This window comes from Triturus cristatus, chromosome 7 (genome assembly GCF_964204655.1).
Source record: "Triturus cristatus chromosome 7, aTriCri1.1, whole genome shotgun sequence".
Lineage (NCBI taxonomy): Eukaryota > Metazoa > Chordata > Amphibia > Caudata > Salamandridae > Triturus > Triturus cristatus.
In genome coordinates this window covers 1,833,112,371-1,833,133,718 of record NC_140590.1, presented here as the reverse complement: position 1 = coordinate 1,833,133,718, position 21,348 = coordinate 1,833,112,371, and the positions used below count along the sequence as shown (strand labels likewise).

The window sequence follows — 21,348 nt, the reverse complement described above, 5'->3', positions numbered from 1 at the left end:
TCAAGATCTACATGTAAGGCTACATCTCATGGTGATGGTGTGCAACACACAGTAGGCTACATCAATATTACACGTATGAAGACTCCACAATCAGGGTAGAGATCTCCACATGGTAAAATATAGGGAAATGTTCCCTATACTGAGATCTCTGCAAGTGTAAGTAAAAATAAAAAAGTATACAAAACTTTAAAAACATTTTTAAAGTATGTTTATGTTAAATATTAATATGAATAAACTATATATATATATTTTAAACGTAGAACTGCAGAAGAAATTCCACAGCACTTATAGCTAAATATTGAATTGAATTTTTAAATAATGTAATCATATCAAATTGCATTCAAATTGTTTTCTCAAGTTGAAATTAAAAAATATATTCCAGTGTAAGCTAATAAGCATATACTTTTTTATAATGCATCAATAATTATTGTGAGTGATAGAATTAGTTAAAAGTAATTTAATTACTTTTACAAACATTTATTTTTGCATTGATTTTAAGTTGTAAAAAAGATTATTAAAATATTTTATTAATATTATAAATATGTATAACTCAATACATAAATATGTAAACCTATTTAACTATATTCACATTAAAGTATAATTATTTATAATTTTTACTATTTTAAATTCTTTTATTAAAATTAACAATATTTCCTAAGTCCCTGCCACCATTATTTCTTTTACGGGATGTTGCAGGATTAGGGTTGGCCATGTGTGGTGCTAGACGTACTATTTTTTTTTATACTAACTTGCACTTGCACATTAGGCTCCACCCTATTTATAGTGTGTGGAGATGTTTGAGGCTACAATTTTGAGCAACTTTACCCTAGGATTTTGTGAATAGACAAAATTAGTAAAGCTAATCTAAAGTGTAAAATTAAAATTTTATGTGCAAATTTCTCCCATGTGTAATTTACTTTTGTGAATAGCCCCATTAGAATGTGAGTTCCTCATTGACAATACAATTGTTTATAGGCAATGGTGATATAAAGTTGCTGCAGCTGGCATCTGCTACGGAGATGTATCACAACTAATATGAAATGTTAGTTTTCTATGTCTACATCATAGTCATAATAAAGGTCTTCCAAAGTTTTTAGATATCAAGTCTCCTACAGTGGAGATCAAGCTCAGCTGTTCAATGAGGCAGTGTGATGATATCTAGTGTATCTTTTCTCTCTATGTTTCTTTCACCTATTCCCCTTTCCCTCCATCTTCCTCCAATCTAAATGCTTTTAATATCAGACACTTTGTGGGTTTGGAGAAGGTCACACCACTGCTCTTCCATGTGGATTGTAAGGTTATTGCATCTTGAGAATCTCTTAGGGAAGCCAGACCTGTACGATGCTAAAAGGCTGTTTTTGGTGATTCATGATAATGGCTTTATTTCAGCCCAATTCGCTATAGTTTTCCCAAGTCAAGGTTTGTTAGCAAAGTCCCTTGAGTCTGCCTTAGGTCTGACTCAGGTTCTATTTTAATAATCTTCTGATTTAGTGCCTGATTAGAGTATGGCAGTCTTTTAGCGGGCCACAACAAAGCCCTGCTCCAAGACCACCAAACCTGTAGCCAGTCCGCTGGGTGGATAAGGAGTTGTATTTCGGGCAGGCGGTACTGCGGCTGTGGACCCACAGTGGTGCCTTACTAAGGCTCATAGTAGAGCCCCCTTAGTTTCCTCATGACCCCTCTTCCTATAGCAGGCTCACCACCATGAAAAGGGTTGCAGTGAGGAAACTCATAATATGCTTGGCAGTGTTGCAGCGGCACCACCAGCATTTCACAGACTCACACCACTGCACCACCGGTTGCGGCAGTCCTTTGGCGGTTCCACCGCCGTAGTTGTAATATGGCGGGTGGACTACCAGTCTGGCAGTCCAGGTGCCCCCTGCATGTATTCCCAGGGGCTTAAGGCAACACCTTTGCTTCCTCACATCACACTTTTCATGGCGGGCTCACTGCCATGAAAACTGTGGCATGAGGAAACTCATAATATGCTTGGTGGTGCAGCACTAGTTGGCATATTTTGGCCTCTGATTGCCACACCACTTCAAAGGGATCACTGATCCCCGGCAGTTGCGGCAGTCCAATGGTGGTCGAACTGCCAAAATCAGAACATGGCTGTCGGACCACCGGGGTGCACCACCACCACTGTGCCATCCTGGGTTTGGCACTCTGCCAAACTTGGAATCAGCCCCTTCGTTTTCATGGATGGTCAGACATCAAAAAGGAATAGTGCTGTACTTTGATTCAAGACCACGGCATTAAGAATCACATTTATTTCCATTAATTTCAAATTGCAAATAAGACAATGATATTATTTAAACAAATTACGTGATTTAATCTGCCAGATACAGATATTTGAAATACTTGAGGTTTTTGAAAGATTCATTTTATTTTATTTTTAAAATAAAAACATAGCATTAACAACATTATGAAAAATGTAAAGCATCAAGTAACTGACAGAAATTAATGCAGCACAAGAATCTTCTTAATAATCCTAATGTGGTTGGGGGAGTAGAATAAAAGGGCTGGTCTCAAACGCAAAAATCCCAATACAATCTCCCCTTAGCCCTTAGTAGGGGGGTTTGTCAGGGACCCTCCCTGGGACCAAAATAACAAAAAAAATGTTCAGTGTTTCTTTATGAATTTTATATATCAAACTGAATTTGCTTTCAAGTAGTTTGCAGCCAAACTCTACATCAGGCCCATAGTTTGATTACATATTTATTAAATATTAAATTCTTTTAACATCAATATTGCATAGCAACTTTATTTCTTTTTAATTGTTTCATCATGTAGACTTGCAGTTAGCTTCTTGACTTGCTTTGAAACAGTTTTAGTTAACCATTCAAGAAATAATTATTCTATTCTACTATTCTAGTTGACCACTACCCTTTTTAAGAAACAATTCCCAAAGCCCACCACACTTTAGTGCCGATTCCGATCCTGTATTTTTTTTTCCCGTACGACTCGTATCCGTATTTTTTTATGTACGAATCGTACAAGTACCGTACAAACGGTGAAGTACGATTCGCATGGGAAAAATACATACGAATCGCCTCGGGAAAAGTCTACGAGACGTCCCCGGACAGTTTTACGTACGAGTCGTAAAACTGAAGTCTGAGCGCACAACTCCGATCCGCACCGGCGTTACGAACGCACAAATGTATGGAAAATGACCCGTACGGAGCGAACTGTGTACGAGCCCTACCCCGGGTACACTTGTGCCCGGGGTACGAGTCGTACGGCCCCCCCACCCCCCCATATGTAAGCGCCGTACCCACCGTATGTACGTGCTGTACCCCCAGTCCCGTATGTACGCGCCGTATCCCCCCTGTATGTACGCGCCGTACCCCCAGCCCTGTATGTACGCGCCGTACCCCCAGCCCCCCGTATGTACGTGCCATAACCCCCCATATGTACGCGCTGTACCTCCAGCCCCGTATGTACGTGCCGTACCCCAACGCTCCGTACGACCTTTTGTACCCGGGTTTTACAGGATCGGAATCGGCACCCTAATATTTGTATAATGATGTCCAATCCTCTCTGTATTGTAGATGGCGTTTTTTATTTTCTATTAAACACAATATAAATTGAACCTACACTAACTTAGATTGCTGTCTTTTTGTTCTAAATTAAGCATTACTAGGGTCCACACTAATAAATATACTGTTTCTAGAGACTTTCTCTCACAGTACCTAACCAAGAACATTTTAATGGTCCCAGGCTATTGCTATACAATTTATCAACTGAATTATCAGGGTAAACTGTGAGAATAACTAAAATCTAAAGTATTACTTCCAAGAGACAATCTTCCAATGTATTCCGCTGCAAAATGTTTCTTCTTGCTCGTTCCCTATTAGTGTATATCCTGAGAATCATGCATTTGTGTAGAATGCATGAAAGTCTGTGTCTAAAGTCCTATAAAAGGACTTATGGATTTCTGTATTGAGGTCACCCTTTTTCCCCACCTTTAGAAGACACATCTATGCTGATTTCACTTAGAAGTTAACTGAGTTTGCAGTACTCATGACTTGTATGCTTTGATGATAAAGTTATTTATTGCATGTTTTATGTAATCTGCCTATTGATTCTTTATATTAAACTTTGAAACAACAACCCTGTCAATCTTACAAGAATGTTTCAGCATATGGATTCAACTTGATCAAATAGAAACAGTGACGTCTCCAGTCTTGGAGAACCAAAGTCCATATCGGGACTACGTCGCTCCTGGTCTTAGCCATTGGCATGTCCCATGACTTGTATTTTGGGATCCGTTTGAGCTCCAACAAAATCATGTTGGTTCGGCTTGCAATGAGAGCCGAAGAGAATTCCTGCGATTTCTCTGAGTATGCTCAATTATATGTAATAGCTTCAAAGGCAAGCCTGTCCGTGCCCATCCATGCCTGGTCCACACCCAGAGCTAGGAACCTTTGTCCTCCCCCTCCTGCCTGTACCACGCCGCAAACCTCCACACTCCCAACTTCAATCGCCCTCCACATGTTGCTGCCTCGCCACACTACACAACACTGAAGGAGCATTGTCCTACCTTACCTGCAGGTTTGAATGCACCTACCCACACCCCAACATTCACCGCACTGACAGCACCCAACACACCACTGTCTCAAACTCACACAGTCCTGCAATCACCATACAACACTTGAAACTTGCATGCACGCTCCTCAATACCTGGTCAGTCACTAACACACCACAGAGATCTGGAGCCTGCTGCACAACAATGCCCCTGAACTACCTTTCTTCATGGAAAACTGACTGAACCCTGCATCAGCACCTGACACAGCTATCCCCCCGGCAACAGGTTTGCCAGCCAATAAATATTTCACAAGCCTAGAGGAGGAATTGTCACCATTCACAAGAACACCATCAGCTGCACCACATTTGTGGACATACCATCCTTCAACAGAGAACACCTGACGTTTCAGCTTCATGTCAAAGCCAACTTCACACTAAGTGGCACTCTGATTTACAGCAGGCCACTGGGACCGCACAACAACTGCACCAACACCATCACTGACTTTGTTGCACCATTCACCCTCAATGCTAGCAATTACATCCTACTCAGAGACCTGAACTTTTACCTAGAAAACCACACCAACCCCAACTCAAGAGCACTGATTGAGGTCCTTGGAATCCTTGGCCTCACCCAATGAGTTACGGGATCTACCCACATCACCGGACACCTTCTGGACCCTATTTTCACCAACTTTGACAACATCTGAGTCGACGAGTCAACAGCAGTACCACCAAGACCACAGTCCCATCAAGTTAGCATCCACATCCCGGGTGAATGCACATACACCCATGCCAAACCCACCACCAGACGAGCCCTCCGCACCTGGAACAGCATCACTGACAAGAACTGGAACACTGCTCTCAACACCCACCGAGTCAAACACAGCAACAACCTCCCCAAAGCCATCAAGAATTCCAATAATCAGATCATCTTCTTCACCAACTACCTGGCTGGCCTCAAGCGCAACAATGTAACAAGATCTAGACCTCAGGCCAATTGCTATATGGAGGTTGTCAGAAAGATGAAATGCCACTGCAAGCAACTGGAGCACAAATGGTGAATGAGCCAGGATAATGCAGACAGGAGCACTAAGACACTGTCACCAAATGATCAGAACCACTGAATGCTTGCTCTGGCAGACCGCATCGATACCAGGACCAACAGAAGCAAAAAAATCTCCAACATTATGAAAAATTTCACCTCACCATCAGTCGCATCTGCAGAAATCTCTTTCAATACTTCAGCAACAAAATCACCTCCATTTACAGAAACTTCAGCCTGCATCCAGACCCGAAAGACCTCATCAAACACCTCCCGATCCTATTCAAAGCACTAATGTTACCCACATGGTCCGTCATCACTGCACAAGAAACCGCTGCTACTATGAAGTCAATCTACTCAAGGGCCCCATTGCACCCCTGCCCCACCACGTCTACTCCAGACGACTGTAATCCATCAGTGCACTGCTCATACTTATTCTGAAAGCCTCAACCTTTTCTGCAACCTTCTAAGATGCTTGGAAACAGGCATGTGTCCCCCCATTGCTGAAGAAACCCTCTGCAGACCCTTCAATGCTCACCAACTACAGACTGATCTCCTTGCTACCATTACCGGGCAAGGTATTGGAGAAAATCATTAACAGACATCTAACAGAATACCCCAACAACCACCAACTTTTCCCCTTCATCTGGTTTCAGACCCAACCACAGCATCGAAACTGGCATCAATGCCGCCACAGATGACATCTCCGTGACTCTGGGCTGAAGAGACACTGCAGCCCTCATCCTCCTGGATCACTCAGCAGCATTTGACACAGTTTCCTATCCCATCCTCATCCAATGCCTCATGACATTGGGATTAAAGGACATGCACTCTGATGGATCTGCTCCTTCTTGACTGGAAGGGCCCAGTCAGTCAGCCTGCCACCATATGCCTGGGACCTCACCTGCTGAGTTCCTCAAGGATCCTCCCAGTGCCCAACCCTCTTCAATGCATAAATGACTACTCTAGTCAGCATCATTGCTCTCATGATATCAATGTCCTCTTCTACACTGATGAAACACAATTCATTCCCTCCCTCACGGACAAGAAGACTAGTGCACAGGTAAAGTTCATTGCCTTCATGACTGAAATCACACATTGGATTAAGACCAGCTGTAAAGCTGAACACTGACAAGACTGAAATTATGATATTCAGGAAGAGCATGTCAACATGGGTCTCCACCTGGTGGCCAAAAGAGCTGGGACCTACACACACCCCACCCACCCATTCAATGCATCACTGCCTCATGCTTCCATACCCTAAAGATGCTGAGGAAGATTTTGAGATGGTTCCCAAACAACACCCTAAAACCGTCATGCACACCATGGTATCCAGCAAGCTGGACTATGGGAACACCCTCTATGCAAGGATCAACAAAAAACTCATTGGAAGGCTGCACACCATTCAGAAATTGGCAGACAGAATCACTTTCAACCTCCTACACCATACTTTCAATTGGCTCACCATACACAAACTAACACAATTCAAACTCCTGACTTTCAAGCCCCTACATAAAACTGGCCCAGTGTACCTCAACAATTGCATCTGCTTTCACAAACCTTCCAGACACCCCTGGTCGTCTGGACTCCTACTTGCACAAATCTGATGTATAAGGAAAACTAGATCCAGTGGTAGATCCTTCTCCAACATTGCTCGCAAAGCATGGATTTACCTGCTGCTACACATAAGAGCCTCCTCCTCACATCTTGAATTCAACGACAATATTACAACCTGGCTTTCTAAGTAGTCCCACTAGGCCTAGGTGCATCTAGACTCTCACCTGCTGAGTGCCAGACTACCCTACTTGGTTATGATGCGTAGCTACAAATCTGCATACATACATAGCATCTCCACTCTGCCTGCCTCGATGAAATCTGATTGATCAGCCAGTATCACTGCAGGGAGCATGGGTCCCAACCTCACTTCAAATTTACTGCTGAACAACTTCATGTCTTTATTTTGTAGCAATATCGGTCATTAGATCCTGCGCTCTGGGGTCCTTTCCAAGCTGCAGAACCACGACAATTGTGGTTCATGAAGCTGCTCCGGAATCACCAATTTCATTGTACAAATTGCTTAGATTAGGAGCCAAGCTACTGTACAAAACTTTAAAAAATGGGCGGGGAGCAGTGAAGTTGAATGTGCTTTCCCTGTCTAAAGCTGGCGTATAGCGCTGATCACCATCTCTCTGCCAATATGCCCATCTAGAGTCTCATTCCAGGAGCCAGTAATGATGAATCCAAGATCTTTCTGTGAATATCTGGCTGCCTCTGGTGGTGCCAGAGCATTCTTATTACATATAGATTCTAGCAAAGATTTTTAACAACTCCTGTTTCTAAATCGCCTGTTACCCTCTCGTCTCAGGCCTCTTTAAGTCTTTACTCTCCACTAACCTTACCTCTTAGCTTGATGAATAAAATATTAGTTTAGCAGGCAAAAGAGCATACTCTACCCTGTCTACCTCAAGAGACTTCACCTTGATTCTGGCTGCCAGAATTTAACTCTAGATATTGGTTAAAGGCTTCTGCTTATGTGTCTTCTCCAGATCAGAAAGTTGAGTCTACAGTTGTGGCCATGTATCTCTCATAGTTTTTTGTACCTTGCTGATGCCGAAATAAAAATGACATTTGTATTGCCTTGATGGTCTCCCGCAAGGTTGCCCATGAGATATCAGGAGTCACAATTTCACTCAAAAATGAGTTATTGCTTGTTTTATTTCTTCCATGATTGTGATGGTATGTAAAACATAAACATTAAGGGGCCATAAGGACACCTATTTGGCCTGCGTCTGAATGCATCATGAGAGACATCATCATTTGGTCTGACAAAGCAATATGCCCTGCAGTCGTGTAGGCCAATTCCAGCTTTAGGCCCACTGCTAATCTTAAAATAACCTAGGTTGGCATACATTTTATGTGCAGAAGAGCAGAAGGTGTGTAGACATCCACACGACGAGCAATCCTAGCTTATCAAACCAAGTTTTAAATCCCAAAGAGGCCACACCACTATCAGCAAACCTAACCTAAGACCTGTCTTTATGTCTATCCATTACCAAGTTAAGGTCCCCCCTGATTGCTACCTTATCCTGTGCATATTTAAGGTTTGATGATACGGCTGACCTGAGAAAAACATCCCGCTTACTTTTGGTAGTGAAATTATAGTGTATGTTGGAGCCTATTTGCACCACAATCTCCACCAATCTACCAACTCCATCTCGCTTATTGTAACCCTGAAATGTTTTTATATAGAAAATTGCCAATCCTGAATTTTTGTGTTTGAAGAGGGGAAGAACTTATGGGGGAAATATTTAGATTTCATTCTACAGAAGTCTTTTCTAAGAAGATGTGTCTGCTATAACTCACAAATGTTTCCTTTGCTCTACTTCAACACGTCAGTCACTGCCAAACACTTAGCTGGGGCATTAGGCTATTAGGCCATTAGCCCCCCTAACATTAGGACTTACTAGTTTCAGCATCTAAGTAGTTCGACTACAATGTCTAATTATGATACAGCAATCCATATGAGTTATGCCCTGAACCATGATTCTTAGCTTTATTGTGTAGTCCACATACTGCCGCTAGGTTAATGCTATGGAGACTAAATTCGCACTGACCTTGTCACACTTCTCTAATGACAAACCACAGTATGTAAAATAGCCTTAAATAATGTCATGAGGCCACTATAGATCATTGCACATGCAGAAAGCATATACAATGACTTTGATCTATTTATTGGTCTGCACAACTCTGTATACTCTCCCTCAAGACTGCTATTAATGGTAGTATCATAGGAAAAAAACACTCCCAGCCAAGCTTCAAGTATGTTGTGACTGCGTGCCAGGCCTGTTATCTCTCCATCCCTAGTTGTGCTCCGTTGAGTGACACAGATGCACTACTCGTCAGGCTGGCCCCCTTTGGTCTCTCTGCTTCATATATTGCATCTTGTTTTGCACTTTCCATAAGTGGACATGGATTGTCATGCTTTCCCGTTCAAATGATTGTTCATAGTCTCTTAAAATCTCATCTTGCTGTGGGTTGCTGGGTCATAGTATTGAAGCTGGGCAGAGGTGATGCCTAGTTGAATTTTTGCTTCCTCTGGCGACCTAAGGAAGTGTTTTTGTGCATTCTATGTGAAGATGAGCTGAAATTATGCCCCCATTGGTAAAGCATGCTGTGGGCCCAAAGGAAGTCTGTGACCATTTACATTTCCCAACGCTGTCTCAAGGTGCTCGTTGTTTGATCATTATAACAAAAGAGTTTGTGTCTGTCATGTGTTACCTCTGGAAGCTGTGTGTGGAATAGAGGCTGAAGGGGGATCATTGAGGTGATTTTTGATGTGATATCAGGGCCCAAATGAAAGCTTATATATTCTACCCCTCAGTCACTTTCTGAAGGCCTTGAACCCTAATATTGTTCCACTTGAGCCTGTTTTCGAGAGCCTCCTACTTGAGGCGCTTAATAACGCTCTTTTAGGGTTGGAAGGCCATATCCTATGTAAAGCATCTTTTCAATCATCTACCACCTGCTCCAAGTCAGAAACCCGATTATCTAATGTGGTCACATCTTGTTGTAACTCCCTTATGTACTCCTTCAGCTCCCTCTGATTGTGCTCCCATATTCCTTGATTTCTCTCAAGAAGCTTTAGATGAACTCTTGAGTTGTGTTGATACCTGATTCAGAATCTGGGTGTCTCTTCAGGGATGGCCTTGCCTCTCTCCCCGTGTTGTCACCTTTCTCTCCTTTACCACCATTCTAAGTTTGCATGTCTCTGATGGATGCATCACAGGACTTCTATTTGAAGTCATGCTTTTGCCCCAGAGGGGAAGAGATTTCTGTAGCCCTTTTATTTATGTAGTACTTTGCTCAATACACTTGAGGATTCAACTATCTGAGTCAAGATTACACCAAGGTAATGTTACTTTACTGTTCTCTGACCACTGAGTGTGTTATATAGGCAGTTGCTCTTCCCCTTCATTAGCTGACTCTCAACATAACATTTCAGGGCAGATAAGGCTCAGGTCTTCCCAGAATATCATTATCGCATTAAGGGAGAGGAAACTGCACCCCCAAACTGCAACAGTATCTTAATGGGAGATATCTCACCACTGTACACCAGAAGAGCCTTGGACAATATCAGGCCCAGCACAACTGATCTCATTCCCAGGTTGTCTCCAGTCTAAAGCCAGAGACCAACTCTTCCTGCATGTTAGTGCACCTCCACTACACAGTGCGGTCCAATCCCCTCACAGGCAGCGAGGGAGGAAGAACCCCAGGTATTCTTTATAGGGCATCTCAAGGACTCCTCTAGCCATACACATGCCTCATAAAGAGCTGTGGTCGTTCTTGTCTTTTCCATGCCTGTCGTGAGTGCCTTCAAGGAGATACAGGCTCTTCTATGGCCACCTACAAACTTCTGTTCACAGAGACACAACACAACTACATTGCCCTTGCTGCACCAGATTTTGCGGTCACCAAGTGTCAAGATCTGCTGAAACAAGATGGCCCAGCTGTCTCTGTGGCCAAGCTGTTCTAAAGTGCCCAGCCAAAAGAGATGAGGCAGGCTCCAGTTCAGGACAAAAAACGGTCCCTGGTTCAGACTGTCAGCCCTTATCTGATGCTCACGGTCCCAGTGAGGCGCCCATGTATTCTGAATTTATGGGGCTCAGATAAAAGATCTGGTAATTCACCTCCTCTTCATTCCCCTTGCTGGTCATGTTACTCCAATAAGGAAACTTTTCACACAAGTGGAAAAGGCCATTATGGTCTTATCCAGGATAGTTAGGACGTCTGGAAAAGGGACGACAGCACTTTCCTCAAGATTATAATTTTCAATAAAGAAATACACTTTGAAATGGGTGATGAAATGAGATTATATACTGCATTTTAAATTATTTTTTTACTGTTTTTAAGATTTTTAGTAAATATTAGTCATTTTTATAACCTGTAATTTGTGTGTGTGTGGATTTGCTGTCTCTTAAATGGAAATATGTATGTGCAATCTTTTAGGGCTCTTTTAAAGTCAAAAAGAGTATTTTTGACTGACTGACTGGGTAATGGTTTGGCAACCAAGCAAAGTGAATTTGGAGGAAGGAATATAAAGATGATGAGAAAGGAAAATAGAAGGTTTTGCTTGATGAAGATAAATCACTTACTATAATATCAAAACCAAATTACTATACTGAAAAATCAGTGCAGCCAGAAATTCCTCCAGTGTGTTTTTTGACATAGTGAGGACTCCATCTAAATCTACTTACTCACAGTCCTCAATGCCAAATTTTTTCAGGCTAAAGTCAATGATGTCTATGAAGAATTTTCATCTCATGGAAGGAGGGCAATGGGGACGTAATTTGTCTGGAAAATATTATCCCTCTAACGAAGATAAAGTCAGTCAGCTATGAAAAGCCACTAAATAGGATCCCCTACAGACCAAAGTCTTAGTCACAGGACACTATCCAACGGAGTGGAAAAAAGCATTGCTATGCCCCCTCCTAACGAAAGCTTCACTGGACTCGAGTGAAACTAAACATTACAGACCTATTTCTAGGCTCCCTCTTTCTGTGACTGTATTAGAAAAGGCCATTAAGGAAGAATTGAGGGACTATCTAGACATAGATGAGATTCTTGATCCTTATCAACATGGTTTTGGACTCCAACACAGCATGGAGTCAGAGTTACTGATCGCCACACAGGAGATACGGCAATTGGTGGATCCGGGAGATAGCACTGCGCTGATACCGTTCGACCTCCCAGTGGCATTTGATACGGTGAACCACACTACGCTTGTCAGATGACTGGAGAGTGTCGGGATTAGACGTGCAGCCCTGACCATCATAGGATCAATTTTGTCAAACAGAGAACAAAAGGTGTCTTTTGGAGAATTTACATCTGATCCTTTCTCCCTACCTGGTGGAGTACCACAAGGGTTGACTTTGTCACCTACATTGTTAAATATTTACGTTATCCCACTGTTGGAACTTATCACAACTTTTGGGCCAACCTATGCAGATGAAACACAGATTGTTTGTGATATCGATTTAGTCTGATGCTGATCAGGCTGCCATACATTTTCAGAATTGTCTGGTCGAGATAGTGATGAGGATAAAGGAGAATTGTCTAAAGATGAACTCAGAAAATATGGAAGTAGCTCTTTTCAGTTCAAATGCGTCCTTGTGGAATACGTTGTGGTGGACAACAAATCTTGGGCGCTCTCTTGCCCCACGTTGAAGGCTAAGAACCTGGGAGTTCTATTTGATAATCAGTTGAATTTTTCTGCCCAAATGAACCAGATTACCTCCACTGGATTTCATATCCCCAGAGCCCTAAGGAAAATAGCTCTATTTGTTCAATCAGAATTGCAAATAACAGTGGTGGTGGCTCTGGTATTGTCAACATTGGATTACTGTAATGCATTGTACCTAGGCACTCAAAATCGACTGCTTCACAAACCTCAATCTCTCCAAAATGTTACAACTCGTCTACACTTGGAAATTCCCAAATGAGCTTCAGGAATCTTCACTGGCTACCTGTTAATGACATAATTAAATTCAAAGCTTTATGTATTGTGCACAAACCATTGCATAGAAAGAGAACTGTGCACTTGCAAGAGACTTTTGTATGGCATATACTCACTCAAACTCTTAGATCTAGTTCATCAAGATTGCTCTCGGTCCAGAAAATAATAAAAGGAAGATGGCGAGGGAGAGGTTTTTCTTTTTTAACTTGTAAGCTTTGGAAATTGATGCCATTGGAATTAGAACAGAAAAGAATCACTCCTTCTTCACAAAATCTTTAAAGGCATGGCTGTTTAAGAGCAGCATGGCCTGTTTACATCTGTAATATTTATTTTTCAGCCTGCTTTGTATAACCACTACCAACAAGACGCCTCGACGCCTCGGCAATCACGCGCTCTTCGGCTTGCACAGCTACACATCCCCAGACAGAGATGATTCTTAGTCATTTGTTAACCACCTCCACCAAGGTCTAGCTTAAGAGTTTTTCCAGTATCTATGAGTGATGTTAGCAACACTAGTATTTTTCACAGACACCTGTGTTACACTTTCTTGACATAACCAAATAAGGAAATCCAGGCACCAGATGTTACTTATTCCCTGACATAGATGTGCCAAGGTCTAGGAGTTTGGCTTGTAGTAGCCGCTTAGAGTCACGATGGGAACATTCACAAATGGCTGCCTCCCTTAATAGCACAGAAAGATAATGGCATCATGTTTTAAGTGCAACAGTGGAATAACACCACATTTACATGATACATGAGAGGCCATTGATGACAATTAAATGCAGGTGGTGAATATTTTAAAAATCATATTGGGCCCTATATTAAAGCATGGTAAATAGGTAATATTTTTAGTAAAGGAATGGACTGTGTCTTCATTAGAAATGCATTCATGCTAACATGTTAGAAAATATTTTTTGGGTGTGAATTTTTGTGTATATTTGTCTTTGCCGTCTCAAGTAGTATACAGAAATCTATTGACCAAAGAACACATTCCACAAAAGAGATGAACACAACATTTTGTTCCATGATTTATTTTGTCTCCACAACAGTGCAGAGTCACATCAAGAAATGAGTGTGGGGTTGGTCATCACTTCTAGGAAATGTTCTTAGTTTGAAGCAACAGTGCTCTGAATCCAGTTGACGTAGTTGCAGACCTTGGTGTAAACTCCTGGGTAGTTCCTCTGAGCGCAACCGATGCCCCAGGAGACCACACCCTGGAGCTGACCATTGCAGACCACCGGGCCACCGGAATCACCCTGAAAGACAGAAGGCAATGTTCAGTCGAGAAGCCACAAGTATACATATAATCCTATAAGTAATTACAAAGTGCTTTGCTCAATAAAGTGCATCCTCGCAGCACATTCCCATCCGCATCATATAATTAAATGGCAGCTGGACCACCCCACATGCGTGAATACCTGCGGAAATGGTAAAAATCTGTTTATGTTTGTTTTGACATGTTCATAATTACATTTATCATTAATCCTTTTTATGAAATGCATTTCTATAAATAACACAAAGAGTTCGTACATAATGAACAAACATATCACTGCACTGAACTATCACAAATGTTGGCTTACTCATTTTATTTGGATGTTGTGGGACAAATTCTGCACTTAAACTGCACATTCAACATTGCAGTCTACAATGTAATTCTGAGCACTGAGTGATGTGGTATCAGTCAGGAGAGAGGGATGAGAGGAAGCAGAATAGGATTTTGAACCTGGATAGAGAGTGGCAGATCTAAAGTTTAGAAATAAGCACTCTGAGGCTGTTAGACGCAAGAGATGTTCAAATAATCATAGTACAATAGGTAGCATGTGGTGACCTTAAACCTTTTCCATCAGCAAGTCATCCTTAGATGCCCAAGTTCCCACCCCTCAAATATCTGCGAAAAACTTTACAGAGTTGTGAATTGCTGGTAAATGTCCATAACTCTAGTTCTCTCCAAATATGAGTAAATGTATGCTATTAATTAACTCTCCTTTGTGTAGGTCTGTCTCTCATAATCTATTAACCCTTTGTCCAATAACTTGGGGGCCCATTAATATGTCGTGCGGATCGCCACCGCCTGGCTGACGGTGGCGGGCGTTGGCAATCCGCATGACATCACACCACAATTTACCCCCCGCCATATTACTATGGCTGGGGTAGCGCCGCGGATGCAAAGTCCGTCCGCCGCATTTCCACCGGTTGGATTGCCGGCCGGGCGGAAAAGGCACGCTCCGCCATAGAAAGGCATATGGTAATTGGCTTTGGGGGCCTGTTGCGGGCACCTGTGGGGGTGAGGGAGTGGGTGGTTGCACTTGGGGGGTACCTATGGTACCCCCCTTCATTGGCATGCCCAAGGTGGCGTTGTGCATGCCAATGCACAACATGCTACTTTTACATTGTGGTGGCTACTGCTTACAGCACCGCCCGCCACAATGTAATAAATGCGGGATGCGACCGGGATGGTGGTCGGTCCCGTTTTCCGTTACGGTGGCGGACAGACAAAGTCCGCCTGCCATTGTAATGGAGCCCTTAGTTCTTTCACAGAACCAAGCATTCTGCAGATGATATGTATGAAACACATTAGACTGTCAAATACCTGGCAAGAGTCCTTTCCGCCCTCAAGGTATCCTGCGCAGAACATGTTGTTGGTGATCTGCCCTGGGTAGGAGCTGGTGCATTGGCTGGTGGTCAGGATTGGGGCATTCAGGCACTGCAGGGCATTGGGGTAGTTTGCTGAGGAAAAGCGGAAAACAAGGACACATATGTTGTCAATTGGTAATAAGCAACTGTGATTCTGATACAAAATAGGCCATGCTGAAGGGCTTTCAATTCTGTCATTTAGTTCTTAGATTGCTAAGGAGTGGATGTATCAATTTGTGATTTTATTTAAATTAATTAACAATAACATCTAATTGCATTCTAGCTGGAGTTAAACACATTTCAAAATATTCATGCAACAGAAGACAATTTAGAAGGCAAATAGAATAGGCATTGGCTAAGGCAAATGATCTAGGCTTTCACCATGGTGCAAGTGTGCCTGGTTGGTGCTAGGCACCAAAATATGCACTGGCACTGGCTGAAAGGACAGGTGCATTCCTGCTTTTTCTATTTGGCATTTGGCAGTGCAGCAAAAAGATTTGGGACACCGCTCTACACTAAATCTTTGTAAATCAGGACCATGGTTCACAAGCTGGCTTTGCAGTAGGAATCAAGCTTTACTTCCTCACAGCTCTCTTCAGAGACAGATGGAGCTCCTGCCCATCCATGCACTGTACTGACTTTGCGGTACAAATGAACTTTTAGAACACCGACTTTGCAGTGTTTGTCTCGCTTTAAGTTGCATAGGGACTTGACTCCTCTCCTGCCAAAACTAGCCTTCAGGCCTCGGAGTATCCTTCCAAATCAAGCCCTCTGACCCCAGAGCTCATCAAACTGTACCAACGAGGTCCCTCTGATTATACTGATATCCATAAGCATCGAATTACTACGCCATGCCCTACCACGGATTGTCTTACCTTTTTCAGGCTTTTTGAATACTACATGCTCATAACTCTGTCCTGATGAAGATCTCTAATTATTGAGATCAAAACGCCATCGACCCTTTCACAACTTAACTCCTTTATTCTTAAAAAACTTGTTGTAAGGAGTTTATCTCTTGTTGTCAATGCACTGTGTTTTTTTTTTATTTCTTTAACTCACCACATCACGTTCCTTTTAACTATTTTGTGAGCACTAGATCTATCATCTGCTTGTAATGATAAAGTAAATATTGTTAAATAAATGAGCCACCTTATTATGTTTACGTGTGTCCCTTCATAGAAATGTTTAGAAAAGCGCCTCATTCCGTAGGCTATTGGACTACTTTTCGTTTGTTTGAGATAATTTATCTGTTCTAGAACCTATTGGCCTTGCATGAACAGTTGTTCTGTTTCATAAAACTAGCTAACAGCCCAGATTCAAAGATTGGGGTTCCCTTGTTATGTAATACACATCATTCCTTCTCATCAAGGCCACACAAGGCTTAAAAAAGCCCAGAGTTGCTTGTGTTCTTCTTCAGAGAATACTAGCCAGTTAATGCTAGACCAGTTAGTGCTAGACCACCCCTTTAGTGATGGGACCTAGCATGACATGCATATGGCTTATCACTGTAAAGGTACAGATGAAGTAAAAATGATGGAATAGAATGCAGCACTGAGTTAATACCAATGCCTAAGTTTAATATAATGATTGCAGCCTTCACTGTTTTGTTCTGTCTCAGTACTGCCATTTCATGACATCAGAGCCTACTCTTATCAGAGCAATGACAGGAACAATAAAGAAAGCAGATTATAATGGTATCATAGTTCAAAGTCTGTAATCTGTATTTTATCTTCGGCCTGTAATAGACTAATATCTTTATTAGTAAACTGCACATTCACCCCAGCAGGGGTATCTTGGTACCAACTGAAATAACAGGGGCTTATTCCTACCCAACTAAACTGTGCTGATTTTATCCACCACAGAAAGACAAAAGGATAAGTAGACCTGCTGGGATTCGAACCTGTGACCTAGCAAATACAGATTCCTGCAATGAATCCACTGAACCATCAGACCCAGATTGTGTACAGAGCAGCCCACAGTCACTGACCATTCTCCACCAATGGAGGCATGGACAGGAAGCAGGAGAAGGCCAGAACTGTGCTCTCTCCTCTTAGCTGCGGAGGCAGCAAGAAGAACTCCTTTGCCTTGGGAGAACTTCATCATCTGCCTCATCTCACTGCAGCTGTTCTCTCTTCAGCTGCAGGTAGGCTGCCCTCTCAGTTTGAAGTCCCTGGTTCTTGCTGATAGAAGTCCTTTCAGTTTTTAGGGTCTAGTTTGAGAGGGGAGCTGTCGCCAGACAATTATGTGAGAACCTGAATCACCAGGAGATTTGCCCCGCCCACATGTTGGGAGCCAGGAGTGCATGTTTTCATTGGTCTGTTTTTATTGGGCAGATGTTGTGTGCTCCCACAAAAAGTGCTTCCCCTCCACAAAGCTGTGGTCATTGTGTTTATTTATTCAGCTGCCTGAGCTTGAATTTCAGGTGCACACACATGGCACTGTAATGTTATCAAAGTGTCTTAGATAAAGGGATCATTGATGGTGTTTTTCTCTAGCAGCAGCACAAGTGGGTAGAGGGCAGTCATTCATCTACTTGTTTGTCTTAATTGACAGTACAATTGTCACCTGACCTTTTAACCTACTCCAATAATTTATATTTATTAGCTTCCACACAAAAACATATCTATCCCCATGCTATCTACTTATAATGCTTAACATTGGCATACAAAATGACTTCAATGCCAAACCTATTGCGGTGTCAATATTTGTTGATTACTTACAGCCACTGCCGGACATGTTGCCCCATCCTGAGATCAGACACTGGGTTCCAGATGCAGCGCAGCCTGATGGGAGGGCGACGGCCTTGACGTAGCTGTTGAGAGTCGCGGCTCTGGACAGCTTGATCAGCATGATGTCATTGTCCAGGTTCCTGGAGCTGTAGTTGGGGTGTCTGATGACCTTGGTGGAATCAATGAACTGTTCGGTTCCTTCATTTGATGCAATGTTGTGCTCTCCAAGTCTCACATTGATACGCCTGGAACACAAAGATAGATGCGTGATTTAACATGACATGGTTTTAGGATAAAGCACTGGTTTAAAATGAGTTATGGGATAAAAAGGCATGCCTTTCTCTTTCATTGTTCAACAAACATGTTTCCAGCAGTGTATGGTTTGTCTTGCTCTTATACAACCACCCATTAGAACTTCGCTCTATGAAATCTAATCTGTTAATTGCAGTGGAGTGGGTGATTTCACATCAAGTCAAAAAACGTTGCCTGCCTTCACTAGAATAAAGTTCCCAAACTTGGCTCGAGTTTGCAAAGTTAGTATACAAGTCTTCTGCCACCCCACAATACAATACAATAAATTAATGATTGAAAAAGGCTTGCTTAACACTGTAATAACATAAATATATTCTCACATATTCCCACAAGTAGAAAAACTTCTCATGACCTCTTTAGTTGTGGCAACAATTGAGATGAAATTGTGAAACAGTGATGTCACAGCAGTAAAAAGGTTTGCCATAAATATCTGTTTTTACTATCACTTCTTCGGCCATGTGGTAAAATCATTGAAAGGTTAATTCACTAATAATTGTATTCATATCTCTGGACAAATGGGAATAAGTCCTGAAAATAAGTTAACATAGAAGTAATGCTTTGGTAACCGTTGCAATTTATTAATGTCATTAATAATTGAATTTCTCTTTGACTGCTGAGTTTTGCATTATGGAACAAATGGGAACTTACGATTGGTAGCAGTGAGCAGCCGACACGACCCATTGGCTGTTGATGAGGGACCCGCCACAGAAATGGTAGCCGACATTCAGCGACACCTGGTAGGGGAGCGCGTTCTTCCCACAAGTGTAGCCCCCAACAATTTTATCATCATCATCAATGGGGAAAGCGGCTGAAAGAGAGGCAAGAAATTACACAGGTTACACAATACAGGTGCCCAGTAAACAGATGAACAAAAGTTGTGTGTGTGTGTGTTTGTGTGTGCATGTGTGTGTGTATACATATATGCTAAAATGCTTTTCATTAAGATTGGAACACTTCTGGTGACATTACTGCAGAAAACATACACAGTAACAGTTGCTGGAACTGCATACCACACTGCAGCAGCACAAAACTTTTCTAAAAATTGCTAGTAGCAGTAACATTAACAAAGCACACATCTCAGTATTTTTATGTGTTTAACATGAACTTTTCAATTCATTAATGTGCCTTTAGAGAAACAAACATGACACTCTATGTCACCGAGCCAGTTTTCTGAAAGCTTCAATGGAGAATGTCCTTTGGTCCCTAAACTGATGAAGTAAAATTGGTGACTCTGAAAAGAAAGATCCTTCAATCACTAATAAAGAGTGCACACCCTGCACCTACCAGCAGCCCCCAGGAGGGCACAGATCAGAAGGAACTTCATGGTGGTCCTGTCAGCCCTGGCAGTGGTGACTCCTCTGAAGGGAATCCAGATATTTATACCCAGCTAATCTGAGTTTTATCTGTTTCTTTCCAAGAATAACTCCATTTCTGCATTCAGCTCTTGATGTCATGGAAAGTAAATCCATGTAAGGTATCAAGAAACATTCTGGAACAAGTTAATGATTGGCTGCGCACCGAGGTGGTGTCCTTGATGTTACACAAAAATCCATATGCCAAATTCTCTGAGATTCAACTCAATGCACAAAGGCTCCACCCCACACCAAGTGGAGCAGTTGAAAGCGTTTGAAATGTAAGAAATGTAGGTGGCTTCTAAGTGCATCATTTTCACGACAAAGTGCCTCTGATATTTTTACTCGGAATCTATGAACGCCATGAGTTGTGTCATTCTGATTCCGGCCAATGTATAATGCACATTACACACTAGTGGGCATGTGAGTAATTTCCTACTGCCATGCAGCACAATGACTGAGAAAAGTGTGGGAGGTGAGCATTGAAGATTGAACATGGATTCCGGAGTAAATTGTGACAAGTGTGTGTTGTTATCTTTATGGCAAGATGGCAGTAGAGTGCTGTACATAGCAATAGGAAAAGTACCAAACACAGGAGAAAATAGAGACAAATACAAATTACAATTAGAACTCAGGTCATAATTAACACAAAATGAACATAGCTTTGTAGAGATATACAGTGAGATTGAAATTTGTCCATAATGAAAGGACACTGTGAAAAGGGAGAGCTTTCCTGAATTGCACTATTTGAGAAGCAAGTGTTTCATTTCAGGGTATTGTTCCACATGCTGAGAAAGCTGCTGTGTGTGTGCTTTGTGGGCGTTTTGTTTTCCAGACTGGCAAATTATGGGCTCCTAGGCGTGTGTGCACCTCCGGTCACATTGAGTAAAGTAGTCATGTTTACTCAACTTGAGTGCCTTATAGACCACTCAGCAACCCTTCAAGAGGATTCTGGCAGAAAGAGGAAGTCACTGCAGGTTCTTTTTAAGATAGGGGGATGTGCTCAAACATTCTTTGTTTGGTGATTGGCCCTGTCGCTTCATGTTGACCTGCTTTGATTGATGTCAGTGAGGACTCCAGGGGACCAATGAGTTCCTTCTTTTCTCCTTTGATCGGTGGTAACCTAAGGGTCTGGACCATGCTCCAGAAGTCGATAGAAGGGGGTAAATATGTTTTTTTATGTGGTAATGTATGCTAAGCCATGCCAGTCGTACCTTTTTCTTGATAGTGTCTTTGAAG

The 21,348-nt window shown here is 42.2% G+C and overlaps 1 protein-coding gene and 1 gene segment (V, D, J or C); both read right to left on the bottom strand.

The window, feature by feature from the left end:
* The window catches only part of LOC146813330 (T cell receptor beta constant 2-like), a 934,578-nt gene that overhangs the window by 475,407 nt on the left and 437,823 nt on the right, over positions 1-21,348 (bottom strand).
* LOC146813337 (trypsin-like) lies at positions 14,098-20,137 on the bottom strand. The gene is made up of 5 exons (XM_085620149.1): positions 20,042-20,137; positions 19,406-19,565; positions 18,437-18,690; positions 15,673-15,809; positions 14,098-14,338 (listed from the first exon to the last, which is right to left on the bottom strand). The coding sequence occupies exons 1-5, from the start codon at positions 20,079-20,081 to the stop codon at positions 14,189-14,191; spliced, it is 741 nt and encodes a 246-aa protein (XP_085476275.1). The 5' UTR covers positions 20,082-20,137; the 3' UTR covers positions 14,098-14,188.